At 48.1% G+C, this 26787-nt stretch overlaps 1 protein-coding gene across 2 annotated transcripts in view; it reads left to right on the top strand.

Moving 5' to 3' along the window:
- The window catches only part of slc17a8 (solute carrier family 17 member 8), a 51149-nt gene extending 25321 nt beyond the window's left edge, over positions 1-25828 (top strand). The window contains exons 6-12 of one of the 2 annotated variants that reach the window (XM_068000015.1): positions 3282-3368; positions 6193-6335; positions 8776-8925; positions 12010-12142; positions 16879-16989; positions 23056-23183; positions 23858-25828. In XM_068000015.1, the coding sequence (XP_067856116.1) occupies positions 3282-3368; positions 6193-6335; positions 8776-8925; positions 12010-12142; positions 16879-16989; positions 23056-23183; positions 23858-24211 (1106 nt within the window). In that variant the 3' untranslated portion in view covers positions 24212-25828. The remainder of the gene's footprint in view (positions 1-3281; positions 3369-6192; positions 6336-8775; positions 8926-12009; positions 12143-16878; positions 16990-23055; positions 23184-23857) is intronic. The other variant, XM_068000016.1, reaches the window with a different exon arrangement.
- The last annotated feature ends 959 nt before the right edge of the window (positions 25829-26787 follow it).

Below are 26787 nucleotides of genomic sequence, written 5' to 3'. Positions count from 1 at the left end.
GAATTGGAGGAGCGCAGAGATCTCAGAGGGTTGTAGGGCTGGAGGAGGTTACAGAGATAGGGAGGGGGGGGCGAGGCCATGGAGGGATTGGAAAACAAGGGTGAAGGATGAGAGTACGCACGAACATACGGAAAACGACACTGGTCGGAAAAACCAACTGGTCCCATCCAGACATGGCTCAGGCTACATGTACGTCAACCCACCGCGGGTTCTAAGCTTCATGACCTGAGCACATAATCCAGGCCGACACTCCCAGTACTGAGGGAGCACTGCGCTGTTGGAGGTGCCATCTTTCGGATGAGACGTTAAACCGAGGCCCCGTCTGCCCTGTTCAGACGGATATAAAAGATCCCATGGTCACTAGTCAAAGAACAGGGGATGTCAGGTTCAACACCACCAAACCCGATCTAACTGACCATTCATCTCATTGCTGTTTGTGGGATCTTGCTGTGTGAAAATTGGCTGCTGCATTTTCCTCCATAAGACTGCCTGCACTTCAAAAGGAATTCATTGGCTGTGAAGCACTTTGGGACTTCCTGAGAACTTGAAAAGTGCTGTATAAAATGCAAATTCTTTTTTCTTACTTGTTGGTTTGAATTTTGTGGGCTGGAGGTTTGGAGAGAGATGTCTTTAGCGCTGTTGCCTCGTTACTGGATAAATCCTAAGAAACAAAAACAGAAAGACTTTTATAGCATCTTTCACGACCTCAGGACACCCCAAAGCACTTTACAGCCAATGAAGTACTTTTGAAGCACAGTCACTGTTGTAATGTAGAAAACACAGCAGCCAATTTGCGCATAGCAAGATCCCACAAACAGCGATGAGATAATAACAGGCTAATCTGTATTTTTTAGTAATATTGGTTGAGAGATAAATATTGTCCAGGCCACTAGGGAGAACTCCCCTGCTCTTCTTTACAATAGTGGCTGTGGGATCTTTTGTGTCAGACCTTGGTTTAACGTCTCATCCGAAAGATGGCACCTCCAACAGTGCAGCACTCCCTCGGTGCTGGCACTGGGAGTGTCAGCCTGGATTATGTGGTCAAGTCTCTGGAGTGGGACTTGACCTCATGACCTATCTTCACTCCGAAGGTGAGAGTGCTACCCACTGAGCCACGGCTGACAACCCAAATCCTAAGCTAGAACACCAAGGTCTGTTTGTATCAACAACTTGAAGTATATGGGAATAAATTAGAACAGAGGACTGAAACTTTACACAAGGCCCCCCCCAAGGCCCATGGTATGAGCCTACGTGACCGATGAGGAGAGAATGCTCGAACCCACAGGCAAACAACTGGCGAACCGATGATATTATCTGCTCAGCCATTTCAGTGCGGCAATCTCAGGCAATAGAGAGAGGCTGCCTGATTAATTTCCAGCCCTGCCTTCAGTAGACAATGCAGGGACATGTGGTAAATGTTCACTTAGTAACTGATATCTGATGGGAAGGAACGCCTGTTGCTATGGTGACATATTAATGTTGCCCCATAACGGAAGTTTTTAATATAGCGCGTCACACATCTGACAAGGAGCGAGTTCCAATATAATCAACTTTGTCAGAACAGCGAACAATGGAAGTATTTCGATATCATGGAGCCACCAAATTTAAATATTTAATATTTTCCAGTGCAATTTTGAAAGAAATCTGAGGGATACGTAGGCTATGAAAATCTCTTGTTGCTATCAGAGGCAAAGATACACATTTTCATAAGAACATAAGAAATTGGAGCAGGAGTGGGCCAGGTGACCCCTTCGAGCCTGCTCCGCCATTCAATAAGATCATGGCTGATCTTCTACCTCAACTCCCGCCCGATCCCCATATCCCTTGATTCCCTTAGAGTTCAAAAATCTATCGATCTCAGCCTTGAATATACTCAACGACTGAGCGTCCACAGCCCTCTGGGGTAGAGAATTCCAAAGATTCACAACCCTCTGAGTGAAGAAATTTCTCATCTCGGTCTTAAATGGCCGACCCCTTATCCTGAGACTATGCCCCCCTAACTCTAGACTCTCCAGCCCGGGGGAAACATCCTCAGCATCATTTTCAACAACAATATTGTGCAAAAGCAAAAACACAGTTCATTTTACCCTGAATAGAGTGGGATATGAGGGGTAATTTTAGCAAATTACAATGTTAGGTTGATGATTCACCCATTGGCTGTGAAAAATGGGTAAGGTACCAGAGTGGTTATGTTACTAGATTAATAATCCAGAGACCTGGACTAATAATCTCAGGGTAGATTTGTGAGTTCAAATCCCACCAGGGCAGTTTGAGAATTTGAATTCAGATTTAAAAATCTGGGAATAAAAAGCCGGTGTCAGTAAAAGTGACCATGAAGCTGTGGGATTGTCGTAAAAACCCAACTGGTTCACTGATGTCCCTTTAGGGAAAGAAACCTGCCGTCCTTACCCGGTCTGGGCCTATATGTGACTCCAGTCCCACACCAACCTGGTTGACTCTTAAACTACCTTCTGAAGTGGCCCAGCAAGCCCCTCAGTTGTATCAAACTCATCGGTTCAAGAAGAAGGCCCACCACCACCTTCTCGGGGCAACTAGGGATGGGCAATAAATGTCGGCCTTGCCAGCTACGCCCACATCCCGAGACCGAATGATAAAAGTGAGACTCTGTGACCTCCGCACTGCAGAGGGTGAACCCTGCGAAGCTTGTAAGTCAGTGAGTAGGTTCCAGGTACAGGATATAAGGCAAGAAAGTAGAGCTGGTGATGCGAGCTTAATGAATGATAGAATCATAGAAATTCACGGCACAGAAGGAGGCCATTCGGCCCATCTTGCCTGTGCTGGCCGAAAAAGAGGCATCCAGCCTAATCCCACTTTCCAGCTCTTGGTCCGTAGCCTTGTAGTTTGCGGCATTTCAACTGTATATTCCTCTGTCTGCTATTTTAACACAGACCCTTGGTCAGACCCCATCTGGAGTAATTGCATTCAGTTCTGGGCACCGCACCTCAGGAAGGATATATTGGCTTTGGAGGGGGTGCAGTGTAGGTTCCCCAGAATGATAGCCTTTCAGGCAGTGTATTCCAGATCACAACAACTCGCTGCGTAAAAAAAAAAAATTCTCCTCATCTCCGCCCCCTGGTTCTTTTGCCAATGATCTTAAACCTGTGTCCTCTGGTGACCGACCCTCCTGCCAGTGAAAACGGTTCCTCCTCTGGTCGTCGGTCACATTGTACAAAGCTCTGACGGGGAGATCTGGGTTGCTGCTGAAGTAAGAATCAGAGCAAAGTGCTGGCTCTTATTGTCCAATTGCGTGTTCCCCTCAGGTTCCTACGCAGGGGCAGTCGTAGCGATGCCTCTGGCAGGATTATTGGTCCAGTACAAAGGCTGGTCTTCGGTTTTCTATGTTTACGGTAAGTTCCCTTCAAAAGGACCAAGTGGGAAGGTAAACCAAAACTGTCAATAATTCAGAATGTTATCCAAGGCGCCATTGCTGAAGAATGTGTAAATGGTGACCTCCTCAGTGTACAGCTAGACATGTTATAAAAGTGGCTTGGTGTTAATTGGGTGGTGGAATAGGTGAGGCTGCTATCCTTGGGTGCAAAGGGGTAACTTTGCAAGACTTGTCCTCTGGCGTTGAGCCCCACTAGACAAGAGCATGGATTGCCTGGAGGGCTATAACACTATAGGGTCCATTCTGTGACCCACACTGGGGGTGGGGATAGGGCTATAACACTATAGGCCCATTCTGTGACCCACACTGGGAGTGGGGATAGGGCTATAACACTATAGGGCCCATTCTGTGACCCACACTGGGGGTGGGGATAGGGCTATAACACAATACGGCCATTCTGTGACCCACACTGGGGGTGGGGATAGGGCTATAACACTATAGGGCCCATTCTGTGACCCACACTGGGGGTGGGGATAGGGCTATAACACAATACGGCCATTCTGTGACCCACACTGGGGGTGGGGATAGGGCTATAACACAATAGGGCCATTCTGTGACCCACACTGGGGGTGGGGATAGGGCTATAACACTATAGGGCCCATTCTGTGACCCACACTGGGGGTGGGGATAGGGCTATAACACAATAGGGCCATTCTGTGACCCACACTGGGGGTGGGGATAGGGCTATAACACTATAGGGCCCATTCTGTGACCCACACTGGAGGTGGGGATAGGGCTATAACACTATAGGGCCCATTCTGTGACCCACACTGGGGGTGGAGTCAGGATGCACTGCAGCACCTCACGAAGGCTTCTTCAGCAGCACCTCCCAAATCCGCGTGCTCCATCATCTAGACCCACCATTGGTCTGGAGTCACCTAAAGGCCAGATCGGGTAGGAGTGGCAGGTTTCCTTCCCGAAAGGTCATTACTGAACCTGTTGGGATTTTACAACAATCTGTCAGCTGTCACTAGTGAGCCAGAGGTTGTGAGTTCAAATCCTACCAGCTTCCTTCGGAGAGTTCACAACCTCTGCGTTATTAGTCCAGTATCCATGACCTCTACACTTATACAAGACCTTGGCTAGGCCTCAGTTAGAATACTGCACCCAGTTTTGGTGTTCTCATATGGTGGGCGATATTGAGACTTTGGAAAGGGTGCGGAGGAGGGCCGCAAGGTTAATTCTCAGTTTGAAGCATCTTAGTTAGCCAGATAGAGCTGGGTCTATACTTTGGAGAAGTGTAGGCCCAGGCAGGTTTATAAGATGATGTAGATTGTGTTTATGTGGACAAACTATTTCAATTAAATAGGTTCAGGAGGACCACGGGTCATGATTACAGGTTATGTAAAGGTCAGATTGAGGTTAGAGGTCAGGAGGTGGTTCTTTTCCCAGAGAACAGTGGGCCTCTGGAACAGGCTGTCTTCTCGTGCGGTGGACGCCGATTCGTTGAATTCCGTCAAGCGAGAACTTTTCTGTCTGGGGCGGAGATCATCTCGTACAAGAGGTAGGTGTCCTGGTAATGTAAATCACGGCCAATGGAATCTCCTGGACGAGTTCTGATTGCCTAAGAGGGTCGGAGAGGAATTTTCCAGTTTAGCCCCTTAATCGGCCTGGTTTTTTATCTGGTTTCTCGCCTCTCCCAGGAGATCACGTGGGGTCCGGGTGGGTGGAGAGTGTCTGTATCGTGAGGCGTAAGGCAAGTCCCTTAGCTGCCCCTTATAATGTGGGCTGCCTTAAAACTTGAACAGGAACTGCAGGCTGGATCTCTGGGGGGTACAGCCCCCCCCCCCACTTTCCCCCCTTCTCCCCCCTCCCCCCATACCCCCTCATCCTGGCTGGACCCTTAGGTGGGCCCCACCTCTGCCATGGATATGCCGAGTCTCTTTGAGGACCAAGTTCATGAGAACTCCCAACATAGAGAGTCCGAGCCCCCCCCCCCCGCCGGCCCCCACTCCCCCTTGCATCGATGGCCTTGTTTAGGGGCAGGTGGTGGATCCGTCCCCACAAGCCTGAGTATGAAGCTGGGACGTGGCGTTTCCAGGTCCCGGTTCGCTCTCTGGTCATGCCGGCAGTATCCCAGTATCGGGAGCACGATGGAATTGGCCCAGATTTTTGCTCCTCCGGTTCTCTAGTCAAAAATCCAATCTAGTAAAGGAAGCAAGTTCCGAATATAGTTTGCTTTTCAAAGACTGACTGTAAAGAAAGAACTCCCATTTCTACAGCGCCTTTCACAACCTCAGGATGTCCCAAAGTGCTTTACAGCCAATTAAGTACTTTTGAAGCGTAGTCACTGTTGTAATGTAGGAAACGCTGCAGCCAATTTGCGCACAGCAAGATCCCACAAACAGCAATGTGATAATGACCAGATCATTTGTCTTTTAGTGATTTTGGTTGAGGGATAATTATTGGCCCAGGATACTGGGGAGAACTGCCCTGCTCTTCTTCGAAATAGTGGCCGTGGGATCTTTTTCGTCCACCTGAGAGGGCAGTCGGGGCCTCAGTTTACCATCTCATCCAAAAGAGAGCACCTCCAACACTGCAGCACTCCCAGCCTAGATTTTATGCTTAAATCTTTGGAGTGGGACTCGAACCACACAACTGTCTGAATCAGAGGCGAGAGTGCTACTTACTGAGCCACAGCTGACACCTGACTGGAGGGGTTATCTGTGCTTAGATTTGAACATTAAACCTTGGTGGACAAGCGAAGCAGAAATATAAACTCATGGGCTGTAGTTAACTTCAACCACTTGTAACGTAGTCACTTTTCCTTTTTGATTTTCCAGGTATGTTTGGGATGATATGGTACATATTCTGGCTGCTGTTCGCCTATGAAAGTCCAGCAAAGCACCCGACAATAACAAGTGAGGAGAGAACGTATATCGAGACCAGTATTGGGGAAAGGGCCTCTCTAGTAAATGCAAACCAGGTGAGCTGGTACATCCCAACACAGATTCAGTACTGACCGGCCTGGGATAATGCCTGTACTCAACAACAACAACAACAACAACAACAACTTGCATTTATATAGCGCCTTTAACATAGTGAAACGTCCCAAGGTGCTTCACAGGAGCGATTATCAAACAAAATTTGACACCGAGCCACGCAAGGAGATATCAGTACGGCTTGGTCAATGAGGCAGGTTTTAAGGAGTGTCTTAAAGAAGGAGGAGAGAGAGGCGGAGAGGTTTGGAGGGGAATTCCAGAGCTTAGGGCCTAGGCAGCTGAAGGCACGGCCGCCAATGGTGGGGGCGAAGGAAATTGAGGATGCTCAAGAGGCCAGAATTGGAGGAGCGCAGAGATCTCGGAGGGTTGTAGGTTTGGAGGAGGTTACAGAGATAGGGATAAATAAAGGGAGGCTTAAGTGCCAGCTTTTGCTCAGTTGCTAACAGCCTTGCCTCTGAGTCAGAAGGTTACGGGGGTAATTTTAACTTTGGGCGCTGGTGTTAAACGGAAGTCAACGCAAGGGAAGATCGGCCGCAGTGTATGATGAGCGGCGGCCTGTTCGATATCGTCCATCTGACACCACTGCCTGTGGTTAGAATGACCCCCAGTGTGTTTTAGCCCCAATTGAGCACGAGGGTCCGTTCTACAAGTTTGTCCTACTAGTGCGGAGAGCACATGTTGGGTACTGAAGTGCGGAGACCCGTGGACCCCATGTGACTTTCCATCAATTCATGTTAATGGACGGATAATATACAATATAGATAATAAAAATAAGATAGTGACTAATGAATCCAATAGGGAATTCAGGAGAAATTTCTTTAGCCAGAGAGTGGTTAGAATGTGGAACTCGCTACCACAAGGAGTGGTTGAGGTGAATAGCATAGATGCATTTAACGGGAAGCTCGATAAACACATGAGGGAGAAAGGAATAGAAGGATATGCTGATAGGGTGAGATGAAGTAGGGAGGGAGGAGGCTCATTTGGAGCATAAACACCGGCACAGACCAGTTGGGCCGAGAGGCCTATTTCTGTGCTGTAAAATTTGATGTAATAAACCTACAAAAGCCATTGACCACTAGGCCTGAATTCCTAATATGTGCTCCCAATACGTCTCCCCCATAATCTAATTTGGCGCTTCCATGAAATACCAAGTGAGTTTCTTTTATATTGTGTTTCATGCGCTGCTAATGACCCTGGCCCTCTGACACACGGGCTTTGTGTAGCCGGTGTTAACCCTGTCTTACCTGTGAGTAATTCCTGTCTCATTTGTGAGTTATTTCTTTCTCACCTTAACCCCTCCATTGCCTCTGATTTGTTACACTGCTTGTCTGACTGGATGAGCAAAAATTTGCTCCAACTAAATATTGGGAAGACCGAAACCATTGTCTTTGGTCCCCGTCACAAACTCCGTTCCCGAGCCACCGACTCCGTCCCTCTCCCTGGCCACTGTCTGAGGCTGAACTGGACAGTTCGCAACCTTGACGTCCTATTTGACCCCGAGATGAGCTTCCGACCACACATCCGCTCCATCACCAAGACCGCCTACTTCCACCTCCGTAACATCGCCCGTCCCCGTCCCTACCTCAGCTCATCTGCTGCTGAAACCCTCATCCATGCCTTTGTTACCTCTAGACTTAACTACTCCAATGCTCTCCTGGCCGACCTCTCATCTTCCATCCTCCATAAACTTGAGCTCATCCAAAACTCTGCTGCCCGTATCCTAACTCGCACCAAGTCCCGTTCACCCATCACCCCCCTGTGCTCGCTGACCTACATTGGCTCCCAGTCCGGGAACACCTCGATTTTAAAATTCTCATTCTTGTTTTCAAATCCCTCCATGGCCTCGCCCCTCCCCATCTCTGTAACCTCTTCCATGGCCTCACCCCTCTCTATCTCTGTAACCTCCTCCATGACCTCGCCCCCTCCCTATCTCTGTAACTTCCTCCAGCCCTACATCCCTCCGAGATCTCCACACTCCTCCAATTCTTGCCTCTTGCGCATCCCTGATTTTAATCGCTCGACCATTGGCGGCCGTGCCTTCAGCTGTCCAGGCCCTAAGCTCTGGAATTCCCTCCCTAAACCTCTCCGCCTCTCTATCTCTCTCCCCTCCTTTAAGAAGCTCCTTAAAACCTACCTCTTTGACCAAGCTTTTGGTCACCTGTCCTGATATCTCCTTATGTGACTCGGTGTCAAATTTTGTTTGATAATCGCTCCTGTGAAGCGCCTTGGGACGTTTTACTACGTTAAATGCGCTATATAAATGCAAGCTGTTGTTGTTGTTGTTGTTGTTGTGGTGGTGGTGGTGATTCCTGTCTCACCTGTGAGATATTCCTGTTATCCCGAATCTCCCGTGCGTGAGTTGGTTCCTTTGACCTCCTGACGTATTGAGACTGACCACTCCCATTCTCTGATTTCCACCCCCAGAAATTTAGAACCCCCTGGTTGAAGTTCTTCACCTCCATGCCGGTGTATGCCATCATTGTGGCCAATTTCTGCAGAAGCTGGACCTTCTACCTGCTGCTCATCAGCCAGCCCGCCTACTTCGAGGAGGTCTTTGGTTTTCCAATCAGCAAGGTAAGTGAGAGGAAGTTTACGAGAGGGATTAGTCACTTACGCTGCGTTCATATTGCAGGTACTGGTCTCAGACTGGTATCTCCAGTGTCAGTTCCAACCAGGCACGACCCTGTTCACACTGCCCGACTGGATCTCCGACCCTCCGACCCTGTTCACACTGCCCGACTGGATCTCCGACCCTCCGACCCTGTTCACGCTGCCTGACTGGATCTCCGACCCTCTGACCCTGTTCACGCTGCCTGACTGGATCTCCGACCCTCTGACCCTGTTCACGCTGCCCGACTGGATCTCCGACCCTCCGACCCTGTTCACGCTGCCTGACTGGATCTCTGACCCTCCGACCCTGTTCACGCTGCCTGACTGGATCTCTGACCCTCTGACCCTGTTCACGCTGCCTGACTGGATCTCCGACCCTCTGACCCTGTTCACGCTGCCCGACTGGATCTCCGACCCTCCGACCCTGTTCACGCTGCCTGACTGGATCTCCGACCCAGGAGAGAGGCTCTGGTTACACGATAGACCCAGTTAAAATGTTGGGTTCCGAAATTCCGTATTGGGCTCCGGGCAACGAATGGAGCTCATCCCTGCTCCTTCAAAGTTCCACCCAAGACCAGGAAATTCCAGGGGGGAGGAGGGGCGGAGTGGGGGGGCGGTGAAAGAGCTGCGGGGCTCTTTTGGCAGTGAAAAGGGGTCGTGTCTGAGGGAGTTCCCAGGCATCCTCAGGGATTCTACCTTACAAGAAAGAAAGAACCTGCATTTATATAGCGCCTTTCATGACCTCTGGGCGTCCCAAAGTGCTTCACAGCCAATGAACTACTTTCTTTCTATTACAGACCTAAAAGGAAATGTTGATGTCCACTTTCGGGGCTCGTCCGTCCCCATTAAATACCCGGCCTCCTCTTCAGGTGCTGGGTTGGGGGATTCCCTGCAGCACGACCAAGATTCTCCTCCGACAGGAGTGGTGGGCTCCCTGTTTTGGTGGTGGGAACCGGCCGCAAGACTTGCGCTGCACCGGTGACGAGCTCGGTAAGCGGTAGGGGGTCACAGCGGCGAGGCGGAAGTCCTGTCGCTCCCCCTGTCCCACCTCACCGATACCCGAGGGGCTGCCGACTCTGGTTGGACATATTCCAGGAGGTTTCGTCACACGACCTCCTGCCTCCAACTGCAACCCCCCCCACACTCCCGCCACTGGTCGCCCAACACGTCCATCCTCGCGGTGCCCCGCCTTCACACGGCCAATCAGAAAGCAAACAGACCCTTCGTTACCACGTTGGATGATACTTGAATGCCGTCTCCAATATTTTATAACTAGCAAACAAAAGTGTTCAAAGAATTATTTTTAAGGCCCCTATGATTTTTCTCCCGGGTGTTTTTGCTCCCAGCAGTGTCCTGGAGATTAATCTTCAATTTCTGGAGACTCCAGGACAGCCCTGGCGGGTTGGCAAATCTGTGCAACTTTTCCATGAACAAGGTAATCCAGCCCCGAGGGCCCAACCATGGGATAATTTCACACCGTGGAAACCAGGTCCGTAGTGGTCCAAAGGGAAAGATAATCCCTCCACTAGGTGAAGATTTAGAGGAGCCCTGAGCTCTGGGGGCCGTTCACCAATCCCAAGCTCACAGCGAGACGGGAGCGCGGGATTGAGAATTGAGGTGACGCTGTTATAGTCGAATGTCGGACCAGCACTTCCTGGGAGCACAGAGTCAGCGAACTGCCCCTCTGACTTGCTGATCCCATAACTCACCAGCGATGAATTCAGAAGTGAGTTCCGGTCAGCAACAAAAGAGGGATGGAATTCAGGTCCTGTACATGGTCCACGAGGGCTCTGTATACACAACGGGTTAGGCAAGTAACTGAAATTAAAATAATAAAAGTACTGAACTCATCTCGTATCTGATTGAAGAATGGTCCAATTGCGTCACGGTGAACTGTTTCATTAAAGCACTGTGTGTTCTCCATTATAACATCACCTCACGCATGTCTGATGGAGATATTGATATCATGCACAGGATGACAGGATATCTGGTAGAAATGTAATTAAACTGGGGGCCATGAAATATGTAATGAAGGGCTTTAAAGGGGCTGTCTTAACAAATAATTGATAATGAAATATCAATGATAAAAAATAATGAGACTCTGAATCAAGCCTCATTGTAACGGGTACAATAATTAATGCAGGGCAAATGTGAATAAATGAAGGGCGAATTGCTTAAAGAGACAAAAAAGTAAGGACTACATTTCTTGGTTGTTAAAGTTCATAAAGGAGCAGGCTGGAGCTCTTTACTCTGGGAAAGAGATGATTAAGGGAACACCTGATCGAAGTGGTATTTAAAACTATGAAGGGGTTCGATCGGGGAGATTTAATGGAGATGTTCAAAATTATGAGGGGTTTTGATAGAGTAAATAAGGAGAAACTATTTCCAGTGGCAGGAGGGTCGGTAACCAGAGGACATGGATTTAAAATAATTGGCAAAAGAGCCAAGGGAGGGGTGAGGAGAATTTTTTTTTACTCAGCGAGTTGTTCTGATCTGGAATGCGCTGCCTGAAAGGGCAGTGGAAGCAGATTCAATAATAACTTTCAAAAGGGAATTGGGCATATATTTGAAAAGGAAAAATTTGCAGGGCTACGGGGAAAGAGCAGGGCAGTGGGACTAATTGGATAGCTCTTTCAAAGAGCCGGCACAGGGCACGATGGGCCGAACGGCCTCCTTCTGTGCTGTAAGATTCTATGATTCTATGATAGGGTGGATGGGGAGAAACTGTCTCCACTTGTGGGTGAGTCCAGAACCAGGGAGCATAAATATAAGATAATCGCTAACAGATCAAATAAAGAGTTAAAGTCTCCCTGGCTCACGGAGGGCCGATCGGTTTGCTGTCTGCATCGACCTCCGACCTCCGACTCCCGCCGGGGGGAGCTGGAAATGGGAGTTTTCGAGGTAACAGTGTCATCCTGTAGAATAAGTAACAAGAGCTGGTGTCACAGTCGCCGTTACCAACCCAAGCGACCCTATAGATAGTAGTTTTATTAAATATATAAGTGTTCTTAAATATCTAACTGCAATGTTAAACCTCCTCTCTGGCAGGTGGGTATACTGTCAGCTGTCCCTCACATGGTGATGACTATTGTTGTGCCAATTGGAGGACAGATTGCCGATTTCCTGAGGAGCAGAAATATCCTATCGACAACTACCGTCCGGAAAATCATGAATTGCGGAGGTAACTCTAACAACAACAACTTGCATTTATATAGCGCCTTTAACGTAGTAAAACTTCCCAAGGCGCTTCACAGGAGCGATTATCAAACAAAATTTGACACCGAGCCACGTAAGGAGATATTAGGACAGGTGACCAAAAGCTTGGTCAAAGAGGTAGGTTTTAAGGAGCGTCTTAAAGGAGGAGAAAGAAGTGGAGAGGTTTAGGGAGGGAATTCCAGAGCTTAGGGCATGGACAGCTGAAGGCACGGCCGCCAATGGTGGAACGATGGAAATCGGGGACGCACAAGAGACCAGAACTGGAGGAGTGCAGAGATCTTGGAGGGTTGGAGGAGGTTGCAGCTTTTACAGGTCACTGACCATTTCTTTTTGAACCTGGGGAAAGATTTTTCGCGATTGATCGGTGTGTGTTTACAATGATGAAGTTGAAAAAAGCAGTTAAAAAAAAAGAAACCTGAGGTTTTATCACAATAGGTGTATTAAATATAAAGCCATAAACCTTACAAGGACCTCAGTTAGAACACTGTGTCCACTATTGCCTCCACACTATAGGAAGGATATTGAGGCTTTAGAGTGGAGCCCAAGCATATAGGAACATAGGAACAGGAGGAGGCCATTCAGCCCCTCGAGCCTGCTTCGCCATTCAATTAGATCATGGCTGATCTGTATCTTAACTCCATCTACCCGCCTTAGTTCCATAATCCTTAACGCCCTTGCCTAACAAAACATTTTGACATTTTCAATTGACCCCCAGCCTCAACAGCTTTTTGGGGGAGAGAGTTCCAGATTTCCACTCCCCTTTGTGCGAAGAAGTGCTTCCTGACATCACCCCTGAACGGCCTGGCTCTAATTTTAAGGTTCTGCCCCCTTGATCTGGACTCCCTCCACCAGAGGAAATAGTTTCTTTCTATCTACCCTATCAAATCCTTTAATCATCTTAAACACCTCAAGTAGATTCACTAGGACGCTGCCTGGTTTGAAGAAATACAAGTACGAAAGAGAGACTTGAAAAATCGAGGGCTTTTTTCATTAGAAGAGAGCAGATTATGGGGTCATTTGATAGAAGTGTTGAAAATGATCAAAGGTTGGGAAGGACGTTTCCAGTAGTTAAGGGGTCAGGAACGAGGGGCCATAGTCACAAGATTAAATGTCAGAGATTTAGAATAGAGGGCAGGAGAAACATCTTCACACACAGAGAGTTGTGAGGCTGTGGAATTCACTTCCAGGGTTAGTGGTTGAGGCAGAAATTAGGTCAATATTCAGGATTAGATTCCAAAACATTTCTGTCCAATTTGTACATCCAGTACAGCATAATTATTTTACCTTATCTTAGGAATTACAAGAGTACTGGGACACTCAACTAAGATAAGTGCAATAATGTTTAAAAACGGTGGGAAAATGTCACGTGATCAAATAGCACATGATCAAAGGTCAAGTGATCTGATGTCACGTGACCAGGCACCACATGATCAAACCTGCAGGAATACGTCCAACCAAAGTTGGCAACCTTAAATTGGATAGTTGGATGGAGGAATAAGGGCAGGTAAATGTGTTTAGGACCATTCGCTGATAAACACCGACATGGACTGGTTGGGCTGTTTCCGTGTTGTGACTTTGATGCATTTCTATGTAAGCTCAGAGTTCCGTAAAATAAAAAGGGGAAAAGTGGCAAACGCTTGGAAAACTGAAATAAAGCAAAATGTGCTGGAAATACTCAGCAGGTCAGCCGGAACCTGCAAAAAGAGAAGACAATTTCTGACACTTTGGGTGGGGACCCCTGATCTGATCTGCTGTGTATTTCCAACAGCTTCCGTTCTGAATTTCACAATTCCGTTCCCGTTCCCGTCAGATGATCACCGGTTGCTGCCTCCGTCAGTCCTCAGCTGGGGAAACAAGATGGCGGCTAAATGCTTTAAGCTTTCAAAAATAATCCTTCAAACCATGGGAGGAGATTGTAATGACTTCTGAGATTCATTGACATTCTCCCGAATCAGCTTCTTGTGAGAACCTGGTACCTTTATAGAGTCGAATAACAAGGTCCTTGTGTGAGAAATTTGCTGCTTTCACAGGTCTTAATTCTGGATGGAGTTTCAACGCAAACTGGTGAAGAATCAGCCTCTTTATCACAAAGATTAAAGACAATTTTAGTGTGAAACTAACAGGTGCTACTCAAGTCATTTTTTTTTAAAAAACTGGAAAATACGAACGGGATCCTTGGCTTTTTAAATAGAGGCATAGAGTACAAAAGCAAGGAAGTTACGCTAAACCTTTATAAAACACTGATTGGGCCTCGGGTGGATTATTGTGGCCAATTCTGGATATCACACTCTCAAGGCCTTGGAGAGATATGGGGTTAAAATCGAGCCCGTTAACTCATGCGCCAGAAATGGGCTTCTCCCTCTTCGACCTTTGATTGACCTCTGCTCCCGATTCTCCGAACCGAGCTCCTCCCGAGTCAGATTATGCACCAGGAGCGAAGCTTTGTAAAAATTCACCCTCGGACGTGTTGTTGTTCAGATCTCAGTCCAGCTCGTCACAGCGATGGCCTTCTAAGTATTTCTGAGACACAATGAAACGTCTAGAATCTTTTGTCAAGACAATGACTGTGTTCGCGTTCTCCATGACAACCACTGGCAATCTGATGCCGAGAGAACTGACCTTTGCATCTTTGGGCATTCAACCTCATCCTATTTATACCTTTGTCAAATAATGTAATATCATACAGCAGAGAAGGAGGCCGTTCGGCCCATCGTGCCTGTGCCGGCTCTCTGAAAGAGCTATCCAATTAGTCCTACTTCCCCTGCTCTTTCCCCCATAGCCCTGCAATTTTTTCCTTTTCAAGTATTTATCCAACTCCCTTTTGAAAGTTATTATTGAATCTGCTTCCACCGTCCTTTCAAGCAGTGAATTCCAGATCATAACAACTCACTGCGTAAAAAACTCTCATCTCCCCCCTGGCTTTTTTGGCAATTATTTTAAATCTGTGTCCTCTGGTTACCGACCCTGCTGCCAGTGGAAACAGTTTCTCCTTATTTACTCCATCAAAACCCTTCATAATTTTGAGCACTTCTATTAAATCTCCCCTTAACCTTCTCTGCTCCAAGGAGAACAGCCCCAGCTTCTCCGGTCTCTCCGGATAACCGAAATCCCACATCCCTGGTACCATTCTAGCAAATCTCCTCTGCACCCTCTCCAAGGCCTTGACGTTCCTTTCAAAGTGTGGGGCCCAGAGAAAGCGTGGGAGAAAACTAAAGCAGCAAGCTCTACCACGGAGCTATATCTGATCACTCAACCAAAGTTGGCAGCTCCCAATGGTTCCAGGAACACACTTTATGTCACTTCCCCATCCTCACCTTCGACCCCCCCCCCCCCCCCCCCCCCCAATGATTGGCAGCATTGCCCCACAGAGGAGACAGATGAGTGAAGGGGGAATGTTCTGGGGAAAGTTGTGCCCGTTTGATCTGTCAGGTCTGGTCTCCACATTGTAGAAAGGATATAGAGGCATCGGAGAGGGCGCAAAAAAGATTCACAAGGATGATACCAGAACTGAGAGGATATCCTTATCAGGAAAGGCTGAACAGGCTGGGACTTTTCTCTCCAGAAAAGAGAAGGTTGAGGGGTGACCTGAGGTCTTTATGATAATAAGGTAGACGTAGAGAAAATATTTCCACTTGCGGGGAGTCCAAAACTAGAGGTCATAAATATAAGATTATCGCTAATAAATCCAATAGGGAATTCAAGAGAAGCTTCTTTACCCAGATAGTGGTGAGAATGTGGAACACACAACCACATGGAATAGTTGAGGCAAATAGCATAGATGCATTTAAGGGGAAGCTAGATAAACACATGAGGGAGAAAAGAATAGAAGGATATGCTGATAGGGTGAGATGAAGTTGGGTGGGAGGAGGCTCGTGTGGAGCATAAACACCGGCACGGACCAGTTGGGCCGAATGGCCTGTTTCTGTGCTGTAGATTCGATGTAACTCGATGTTGCACGGCGAGTTGAGCACATTCCCTTACATGTAAGGCCAGTGCCCTCTCAAAGAGTAACACGTCAGTTTCTAATGTTCCCCCATCGCTCATCGTCACATCTGAGGAGTCAATAAATCTCACGATCGTGGGCAAAAGGGAGTTAATGTGAACAGAGTTACACACCATAGTTATTCCTTCGTGACACTGCTGACGACTTACAACAACTACTTGCATTTATATAGCGCCTTTAACATAGCAAAATGTCCCAAGGCACTTCATAGGAGCGATTATCAAACAAAGTTTGACACCGAGTCACATAAGGAGATATCAGGACAGGTTGGTTTAACTTGGTTAAAGAAGCAGGTTTTAAGGAGCATCTTAAAGGAGGAGAGAGAGGCGGAGAGGTTTAAGGAGGGAATTCCAGAGCTTGGGGCCTAGACAGCTGAAGGCACGGCCGCCAATGGTGAAGCGATTAAAATCGGGGATGCGCAAGAGGCCAGAATTGGAGGAGCGCAGAGATCTCGGAGGGTTGTAGGGCTGGAGGAGGTTACAGAGATAGGGAGGGGCGAGGGGCCATGGAGGGATTTGAAAACAAGGATGAGAATTTTAAAATCGAGGCATTGCTGGACCGGGAGCCAATGTAGGTCGGTGACCACAGAGGTGATGAGTGAACGGGACTTGTTACGAGTTAGGATACAGGCAGCAAAGTTTTGGAAATAGGTTGAATTGATGATTCCAGCCATTAATGTTAAGTTTTACTTTCCAAAGGCTTTGGCATGGAAGCAACCTTGCTGCTCATCGTTGGTTATTCCCACACTAGAGGGGTTGCAATCTCCTTCCTGGTGCTCGCAGTTGGATTTAGTGGATTTGCGATTTCAGGTAGGCTATTCTGATCTTCTGTGTCCAATCGAACCATTTATTTCCCATTGTTTGATGCACGTCTTCCTTTGCAGGTTAGTCAGATCTCTTGTAGAGCAGGGTTAGAACATGGGAACAGGAGGAGGCCATTATCACCCTCCAGCCTGTTCCGCCATTCAATTAGATCATAGCTGATCTGAGTCTTAACTCCATCTACCCGCCTTGGTTCCGCAAGTTAGCAAGTAGGTGTCTCCACAGATACTGTGATGGCCACGCGTGCCCTTATTTCCTTGGCACAGTGCTGTGGCGACGCCACTTTTCTCTTCCTGCCTCAGCTGATTGCTGCTTTGCTCAGTTCTCAAGTGCAGCGTAATTTCTAAAATGAGTGCAGGCTGGTTCAGGGTCTTTCATCTGGAATGCGCTGCCTGAGAGGGCGGTGGAAGCAGATTCAATAGTAACTTTCAAAAGGGAATTGGATAAATACTTGAAGGGGAAACATTTGCCGGGCTATGGGGAAAGAGCAGAGGGAGTGGGACTAATTGGATAGCTCTTTCAAAGAGCCGGCACAGGCACGATGGGTCGAATGGCCTCCTCCTGTGCTGTATCATTCTATGATTCAGTGGGCGCTAAATTTGGCCGTGTAGCGCCCATTGTTTCGGCGCTACACGGCTTCCCCGACATCCACGGTGGCGTCTTGGATGCGCACGCACGTTTCCTGCGTGACTTGCGTCAGACGCCATCTTGGTATAGGAGTTTGCGCAGGAGCAGGTAACGAACGCTGGAATCATGTAAACTGGGGAGAAAATGGCTTCAATCAGTGTGCAACGCTGATTTAAAGCGATAGACACCATTTTGGGACTTAACGCTCAACTCAACGCACAGTCTTAACCCCGACCATCTGACCGTGTCTTAGAGTTCCTGGAGGACCCCCCACTGACGCTATTTAAAAGGACCATGCAGGATTTACAGGTTAGTGGCTGGATTATTGCTTTTGGCTGCCGAGACATTTGTAACTGTTTTTGGAGGTCTTCTAGACTTGAATACTAAGTGGCAGGGACATAGCCCAACATTTAGAGCCGGGACGTGCAGGAGTAAAGTTAGGAAATGCTTCTACACGCAAAGGGTGGGAGATGTTAGGAACGCTCTTCTGCAGACGGCAGTTGTGAATATTAAATCTGAGATTGATAGATTTCTGTGAACCAAGGGTATTAAGGGTTATGGGGTTAAGGTGGGTATATGGAGTTAGGTCACAGGTCCACCATGATCTCATCGAATGGTGGAACAGGCTCGAGGGGCTAAATGCCAAGGCCACTTGCTGCCTCTTGATATGCGCCACCTTCTCCTGCAAGAAAGCGGGACATGTGCCTGGGTGATGTGCCTGTTGTAGTTGAATAGCTGCCAGTGTGTGTGGCCTGTGAGTTGTGGGTGGGCGCCTTGAAACAGTAGTAATGTGTAAGGGTGAGAGGAAGCATCTGATTGGAAGAGTTGAGTATTGATGGGAAGAGTTTGTTGGTATGTGGGTGATGGGGGTGTAGTGTGTGGTGCAGTTGGTCGGAGACGCCACTTGACAGTTGACCTCACTCACCTTGACCACTCGTGTCAAAGCATTGAACTTCTTCCTGCACTGCATCCATGTTCATGATGCTGTGCCCCTGGCATTGACTTCGTCCCCCGCTGCCTCCCACTGCCTTTTGGGTATATGTCTGGAGGGCCTCTTGCCCTCCCCCCCACCGCCTCCCCGCCCCCCCACCCCCGGCGGATATAAGATGTCCCTCCTTCTGTCCACTTCTTGCACCAAGGACTCTAGTGCATCGGCAGAGAACCTTGGTGCATGCTGTCTCGCAGGCCTGGTACCAACTCAGATCGGCAGATTGGTGAGGGCTGGTGTGCAGATTGGAGGATGTGGGATTTAGTGGTGCGCAACCTTTATTCAATGTTTTAACATCACTCAACAGTGTGTAAACATAGGGATGGGATCTGCCTGTGCATTTTACGTGTGCGATGTCTGATCTCTGGTCAGACTCCGTGCAGACAGCAGACTGGTATTTTCAGCAAATAACAGCCGAAGAAACAGATTTCTAAGAAACATCCTCCCTTTAAGAGATGGAGCTCCGTCTGGTGATGGAAAGTGTGAATTGCATTGATTCCCCTGCCTGGCCCGGAGAGGGACGCTGATTGCAGGTAACTGCTCCCTTGGGTCCAAACTTGCGTCCTGCCTGTCGGGCTCGGGTGTTAGCGCATCGCCCAGAACGGACCCTTATCCAATTTTCCCCCCTATATGTTAACTGACAGGGTACTTTTTTTTAAGGGGGCACAAATATGACTGCCCCACGTCTACATCTAGCAATTAGTTCCTTTGCATTTTTACCTTGTGTTGCCTTTCCCCAAAAATCCATGACCATCGTCCTTTGGGTCAGGTGTGGCTCCAGCCACTGGAAGTGTTTCTTTTTGAAAGCCGTTGACCTGAGTGAGGGACATGCTAGATGGGAGGTGATAGGGCGATAATGGAGAATACTTCCACCTGGAAAGTTCCCTGCTGGTGTCTAACCATCCACCTGAGGGACTTCACCGCAGCTTTCTTGGTGGTCACACTGAGATCTTCATGCCGGGCTGGTGCAGGGGGCACAGTGTGTTGCTGTCGTACTGACACCTGGGGAAGAATTGTCACTTCGAGCTGGAAAGGGGGAGGGGGGGGTGGGGGCGGGGGTGTGCGGTGGGGGGGGGGGGCTGGGGGGAGATTTTCGGGTGCGAAACCCGGAAGGTAAGTGGGCGCAGATCGCGATCTTAATCAGGCCAATAAATTTTACTTCCGGTTTCGCGCCCGGCGGCCAGCCTGATTGATAGAGGGTAGGGGGTGTGTGAAAAAGACCGGGGTTGGGGGGGTGGGGGTGGCTGGGGAGAGGATCAGATGGGCCGGGACTTGGAGATCGGAGGTCGCTGGAGGTCGGGTGAAGAGTCGATGGCAGGTGGGGGTCCACCATCGTGGTGGGGGCGAGGGACGTCAGCCGATCGCGGGGGTCCTGTCGCACCAGGTGAGCTTGTCGGGCCCGGACGAAGCACTCCTGCTCCTCCGGGCCCACCAGCAGTGCAATAAAGGCCCTCACCTCATGGATCCGGCCCTTCCCACCTGCTTTCACCTGACGTGAATTGGAAGCGATGGGAAACCCGAACAGGTAAGGTCAAATTAGTTTTAATTGTCCAATACACACAATATTAAGTACCTCAAGTATCTCAATGAAGCCCCTTTAACTATCGGCTTTAAGTGGGGACAAGACCTCCGGGTGCCCGTTGTGCGCGTATCCTGGGTCAAACCCGGAAGTGGGCGCGTTGCAGCCGAGATGCGGTCCCGCCCCAAAAAGCTGTCATTTTAACCTTCCACCCGCCCCCAACCCACTCGTTCTTAGGGATTAAAATTTATCCCCTGGTGCTGCTTGTAGCGATCCTGAGGGAGCGAGCTGTGGGAAGGTAGATTTGTGGCTGGGGTAAAACTCAGAAGGTTCTACGAAGGACGCGAGGCAGAGAGATGAAGATTGCGGACACTGCAACAGATAAACAAACAGTACGTGGGTTCGATAAAAGAACCAGTGGAGTCACAGAGAGCATCGAGTCAGTGATCCATAAACCTTCAATTCTGCCCAAATTCTTTTGACATATTGGCGTGTTCTACTGAAGTTTTTTTTTGTCGTAAAGCCATTCATCATTAATGAGCATCCAAGGGTGTCCAAGCTACTTTGCAAACTTTGTTGGTAGTACCCTCACCTCTGAGTCAGAAGGTTATGGGTTCAAGACCCACTTCAAGGACTTGAGCATGAAACCTAGGCTGTACTGAGGGAGTGCTGCACTGTCGGAGGGTCAGTACTGAGGGAGTGCTGCACTGTCGGAGGGTCAGTACTTAGGGAGTGCTGCACTGTCGGAGGGTCAGTACTGAGGGAGCGCTGCACTGTCGGAGGGTCAGTACTGAGGGAGCGCTGCACTGTCGGAGGGTCAGTACTGAGGGAGTGCTGCACTGTCGGAGGGTCAGTACTGAGGGAGTGCTGCACTGTCGGAGGGTCAGTACTGAGGGAGCGCTGCACTGTCGGAGGGTCAGTACTGAGGGAGTGCTGCACTGTCGGAGGTGCTGTCTTTCGGATGAGACGTTAAACCGAGGCCCCGTCTGCCCTCTCAGCTGGACAGAAAAGATCCCGTGGCCACTATTTTGAAGAAGAGCAGGGGAGTTCTCCCCAGTGTCCTGGTCAATATTTATCCCTCGACCAGCACCTAAAGCAGATGATCTGGTCATTATCACATCGCTGTTTGTGGGATCTTGCTGTGCGCAAATTGGCTGCCGCGTTTCCTACATTACAACAGTGACTACACTTCGAAATGTATTTCATTGGCTGTAAAGCGCTTTGGGACGTCCTGAGATCGTGAAAGGCGCTATAGAAATGCAAGTTCCTTCTTTTTTTCTTCTTTGTTCCAATAATCTTTTAGCAAGGGCTCAGTGGGTAAGTTTGCTGTGTTGTGTGATGCTGAGCTGTCGATGTCAGATGATACCAGGCTCGGCAGTGAGGAGGAAGGGGGCTCCAAAACCAGCTCCTTGTCTCCCTCAGGCTAAGGAGGGGAAAGTTGATCCACTTTCTGATTGTTAGTCCCCTGGACGCTGGGCATCAGGTGTAGACTGGAGCAGGTTGAACTGTGTTGTGCCCGCTCGCACTCATTGTTTAGACTTGGGCATGAAGAATGGACTCACGGGCTTCGATGGTCAGATGGATGTTGGAGATGTGTAGAGTCCCATCAGTGAGCGGTCGAGTCTCCAAACTACCGTATGTAGACTTTCTGTTTGCCTGATGTGCGGCTCCTGTTTTCGACTGGTGGACCTAGTTTCTTGTCACTAATTTTCTGTTTTTATTCTCACTCACTGACTGTGAGATTTGTGATGATTAGGAGGGGTTTTGACAGAGTAAATAAGGAGAAACTGTTTCCACTGGCAGGAGGGTTGGTAACCAGAGGACACAGATTTAAGGTAATTGGCAAAAGAACTAGGAGGGAGATGAGCAGAAATTTTTTTTACGCAGCGAGTTGTTCTGATCTGGAATGCGCTGCCTGAAAGGGCGGTGGAAGCAGATTCAATAATAACTTTCAAAAGGGAATTGGAAAAGGGGAAAAATTTGCAGGGCTATGGGGAAAGGGCGGGGGAGTGGGACTAATTGGATCGCTCTTTCAAAGAGCCGGCACAGGCACGATGGGCTGAATGGCCTCCTCCTGTGCTGCATCATTCTGTTTGTTCCCTATGTTTCTAGGGAACAAATGAGATGGCAGAAAATAGCTGGTTATGAGAGGGGGGGAGGATGAACAAGAATAGTACAAAATACAGCTTGGGGTATCCTCACTCGGGCATGTGGAACAGAGGAGATCCTGCTCATCATCCCAGGAACACAGGCCGTGTTCTGAAACTCAAGTGCCAGGCACTCACCATAGGTCCCTGGGGCTGGGACATTGCCCTAGAAAAGGGAAGATAATTCTACGATCGTGTGGTCTCAGAGATAGCCCCTTGGTCCATGACGGATGGAAAATCACGGGCTGCGGGCCTGAGATTTCCCTGCAAGCGCCTTACCTGCCTGGGAGTGCCCGATCTCTGCCTTTTGTTCCCGAAGGCCAGGCAGACAGTGACAGCCCAGTGATCACCGTAGGAAGGTGCAAGCATCACATCCAAGCTGCCCAGGCCCTGAGCTCTGGAATTCCCTCTCTGCCTCTTTCTCCTCCTTTAAGATGCTCCTTAAAACCTGTCTTAATATTTCCTCATGAGGCTCGGTGCCAAGTTAACACTCGTGTGAAACGCCTGGGCTACGCTTCGCTACGTTATAGGCACTGTATAAATTCAGGTTGTTGCTGTTAATGCAGGTTCAGTTCCGGGGTGAAATTTCTATCAACCGTCGCTACTAAGATTCACAAGTGATGGATCTTCACAAACTTCAACTATTGTCATGTGTTGCAGGTATCATTGGGTGCAAAGGGGAAGCCCATTCAACTGTTGAACACATTACGATGAAATGTGCATAGAGTCCATTCCCATCTGATTACAATTATGTCCATTGTTGTTGAACTCAGGATTCAATGTGAATCACCTGGACATCGCTCCTCGCTATGCCAGCATTCTGATGGGAATATCCAATGGCGTGGGAACCTTGTCGGGAATGATTTGCCCATTAATCGTCGGAGCAATGACAATTCACAAGGTACAAGAGAACTTATTGTCTGTTTCTGAATAATTCCTCAGCTGGAGTATTGTGTCCAATTCTGGGCACCGCACTTTAGGAAGGACGTCAAAGCCTTGGAGAGGGTGCGGAGGAGATTTACCACGATGATACCAGGGATGAGGGACATCAGTTGTGTGGAGAGACTGGAGAAGCTGGGATTGTTCTCTTTGGAGCAGAGAAGGTTAAGGGGAGATTTGATGGAGGTGTTCAAAATTATGAAGGGATTTGATAGAGTAAATAAGGAGGAACTGTTTCCAGTGGCTGAAGGGTCGGTAACCAGAGGACACAGATTTAAGATAATTGGCAAAAAAGCCAGAGGGGACATGAGGAGAATTTTTTTTTACGCGGCGAGTTGTTATGATCTGGAATGCGCTGCCTGAAAGGGCGGTGGAAGCAGATTCAATAATAACTTTCAAAAGGGAATTGGATAAATACTTGAAGGGGAAAAACTTGCAGGCCTATGGGGAAAGAGCAGGGGGAGTAGGACTAATTGGATAGCTCTTTCAAAGAGCCGGCACAGGCATGATGGGCTGAATGGCCTCCTTCTGTGCTCTATGATTCTATGAATCTATATTGAATGCAATTGATTGAAAACCATCAAACATTGCTGTAATCCACGTCATCCTTACATGTTTTTAATTCATTGCCTTCAGACACGTGAAGAGTGGCAGAATGTATTTGTGATTGCATCGGTGGTCCATTACAGTGGCGTCATATTCTACGGAATCTTTGCTTCGGGTGAGAAGCAGGACTGGGCAGATCCCGAGGAGACAAGTGATGACAAGTGTGGCATCATTGACCAGGATGAACTGGCAGAGGAGACGGAACTTTACAACGACAACTACATCAGTCCAAAGAAGAAGACCTCCTATGGTGCCACAAGCCAAATCAATGGATCCCGGAAGGAGGGTTGGAGAAAGAAAAGGGGGAAAGCACACGAGGAATTGGTCGAAGATCAGAATAGCTATCACTGTGAAAATGGGGACTTTCGAGAGATGTCACAATGAGATCATGTGATCTGGACATGCTGTGACAATTGGATTAAATATCAAAGTTCAAGGCAGAATTTTTTTTTATTGGCTTATAAATGTCATATTTAACAACTTCATAAAAATTGTTGCCCTTTTTTAAGATTGCAGTGGTAGAAGTGTCAGTCCCTCAAATTGTACAATTGGTTATTGGCGACAATAAACATGCTAAAAGAAATTGGACCTGCAAGAAAGTTATATTACACAGAATGTACAGCACAGAAACAGGCCATTCGGCCCAACTGGCCCATACCAATGTTTATGCTCCACATGAGCCTCCTCCCTCCCCACTTCATCTCACCCTATCAGCATATCCTTCAATTCCTTTCTCCCTTGCGTGTTTATCTAGCTTCCCCTTAAAGGCATCTATGCTATTCATCTCAACTACTTCATGTGGTAGCAAGCTCCACATTCTAACCACTCTCTGGGTAAGAACATAAGAAATAGGAGCAGGAGTAGGCCATACGGCCCCTCGAGCCTGCTCCGCCATTCAATAAGATCATGGCTGATCTTCTACCTCAACTCCATTTTCCCGCCCTCTCCCCATATACCTTGATTCCATTAATGTCCAAAAATCTATCGATCTCAATCTTGAATATATTCAACGACTGAGCCTCCACAGCCCTCTGGGGTAGAGAATCCCAAAGATTCACAGCCCTCTGGGTGAAGTCATTCCTCCTCATCTCGGTCCTAAATGGCTGACCCCATATCCTGAGACTATGTCCCCTAGTTCTAGACTCTCCAGCCAGGGGAAACAGCATCTCAGTATCTATCCTGCCAAGCCCTCTAAGAATTTTATATGTTTCATTGAGATCACCTCTCATTCTACTAAACTCCAGAGAGTATAGGCCCATTCTACTTAATCCCTCCCCGTAGGACAACCCTCTCATCCCAGGAATCAATCTAGTGAACCTTTGTTGCACTGCCTCTAAGGCAAGTCTATTCTTCCTTAGGTAAGGAGACCAAAACTGTACACAGTACTCCAGGTGTGGTCTCACCAGAGCCCTATATAATTGCAGCAGGACTTCCTTACTCTTATACTCCAACCCCAAAGGAATTCCTCCTGAATTCTTTATTGGATTTATTAGTGACGATCTTTTATTTTTGTCTTCTAGTTTTGGACTCCCCCACAAGTGGAAACATCTTCTCTACGTCTAGCTTATCAAACCCCTTCATAATTTTAAAGTCCTCTATTAGGTTACCTCTCAGCCTTGGACAGAGAAAATCATACTGGGCTTAAAAGTTGTCAAATATGACCCACATAGACGGATAAAACGGATGAATTTTGCCCATGTCAAAACCTCTTCCCAAAACTGACTCTTCCAGTTCCAGCAATTAAAACAGAGCGGGACAAATGAGGGGGGATCAAGTGATTCTTCAGAATGATGACCTGTTATTACTTCAATTCAGGAATGGCCTGTCATGTTAAAGTTGATAGTATGTTAAACCATGTCACAGTTTGTGTTCTGATTGGCTTACAGTACCACTTGTGTCTGTACAGATCATGCGTTCTGTTATTGATGTTAAACTGATTGAACTTTGATGTGAGCAAACATGGATTTATTGATCGTGGTGTGATTATAGCAGTAATAAACAAGCAATGTGTCATGCACTGGGACAATTCTGAAATTACATGATGTGGGGAAGCAGGAATGATAAGTAATTCAGTGCTATGAATATTTTGCAAATGTTGGATGAAGTAATTTGAGTATCATTTGGTTAACATCCAATCATAGATTGTACGATTAAAGCTACCAGAACGTCGAAGAATCCTGTGGATCGGATCAAACCGTCCCACAACAACACTGGGATTAATGTTATTCAATGTCAACAACAACTTACATTTATATAGCGCCTTTAACGTAGTGAAACGTCTCAAGGCACTTCACAGGAGCGATTATCAAACAAAATTTCACACCGAGTCGCATAAGGAGATGTTAGGACAGGTGATCAAAGGCTTTTTAAAAATTCATTCATGGGATGTGGGCGTCGCTGGTAAGGCCAGCATTTATTGCCCATCCCCAGTTGCTCTTGAGAAGGTGGTGGTGAGTCGCCTTCTTGAACCGCTGCAGTCCGTGTGGTGAAGGTTCTCCCACAGTGCTGTTAAGAAGGGAGTTCCAGGATTTTGACCCAGCGACGACGAAGGAACGGTGATATATTTCCAAGTCAGGATGGTGTGTGACTTGGAGGGGAATGCACCTGCTGCCCTTGTCCTTCTAGGCGGTAGAGGTCATGAGTTTGGGAGGTGCTGTTGAAGAAGCCTTGACGAGTTGCTGCAGTGCATCCTGCAGATGGTACACCCTGCAGCCACGGTGTGCCAGCAGTGGAGGGAGTGAATGTTTAGGGTGGTGGATGGGGTGCCAATTAAGCGGGTTGCTTTGTCTTGGAGTGTTGTTGGAGTTGCACTCATCCAGGCAAGTGGAGAGTATTCCATCACACTCCTGATTTGTGCCTTGTAGATGGTGGAAAGGCTTTGGGGAGTCAGGAGGTGAGTCACTCGCCGCAGAATACCCAGCCTCTGACCTGCTCTTGTAGCCACAGTATTTATGTGGCTG

Source organism: Heptranchias perlo, chromosome 18, assembly GCF_035084215.1.
Source record: "Heptranchias perlo isolate sHepPer1 chromosome 18, sHepPer1.hap1, whole genome shotgun sequence".
NCBI lineage: Eukaryota > Metazoa > Chordata > Chondrichthyes > Hexanchiformes > Hexanchidae > Heptranchias > Heptranchias perlo.
This window is presented reverse-complemented; position numbering and strand designations above follow the sequence as displayed.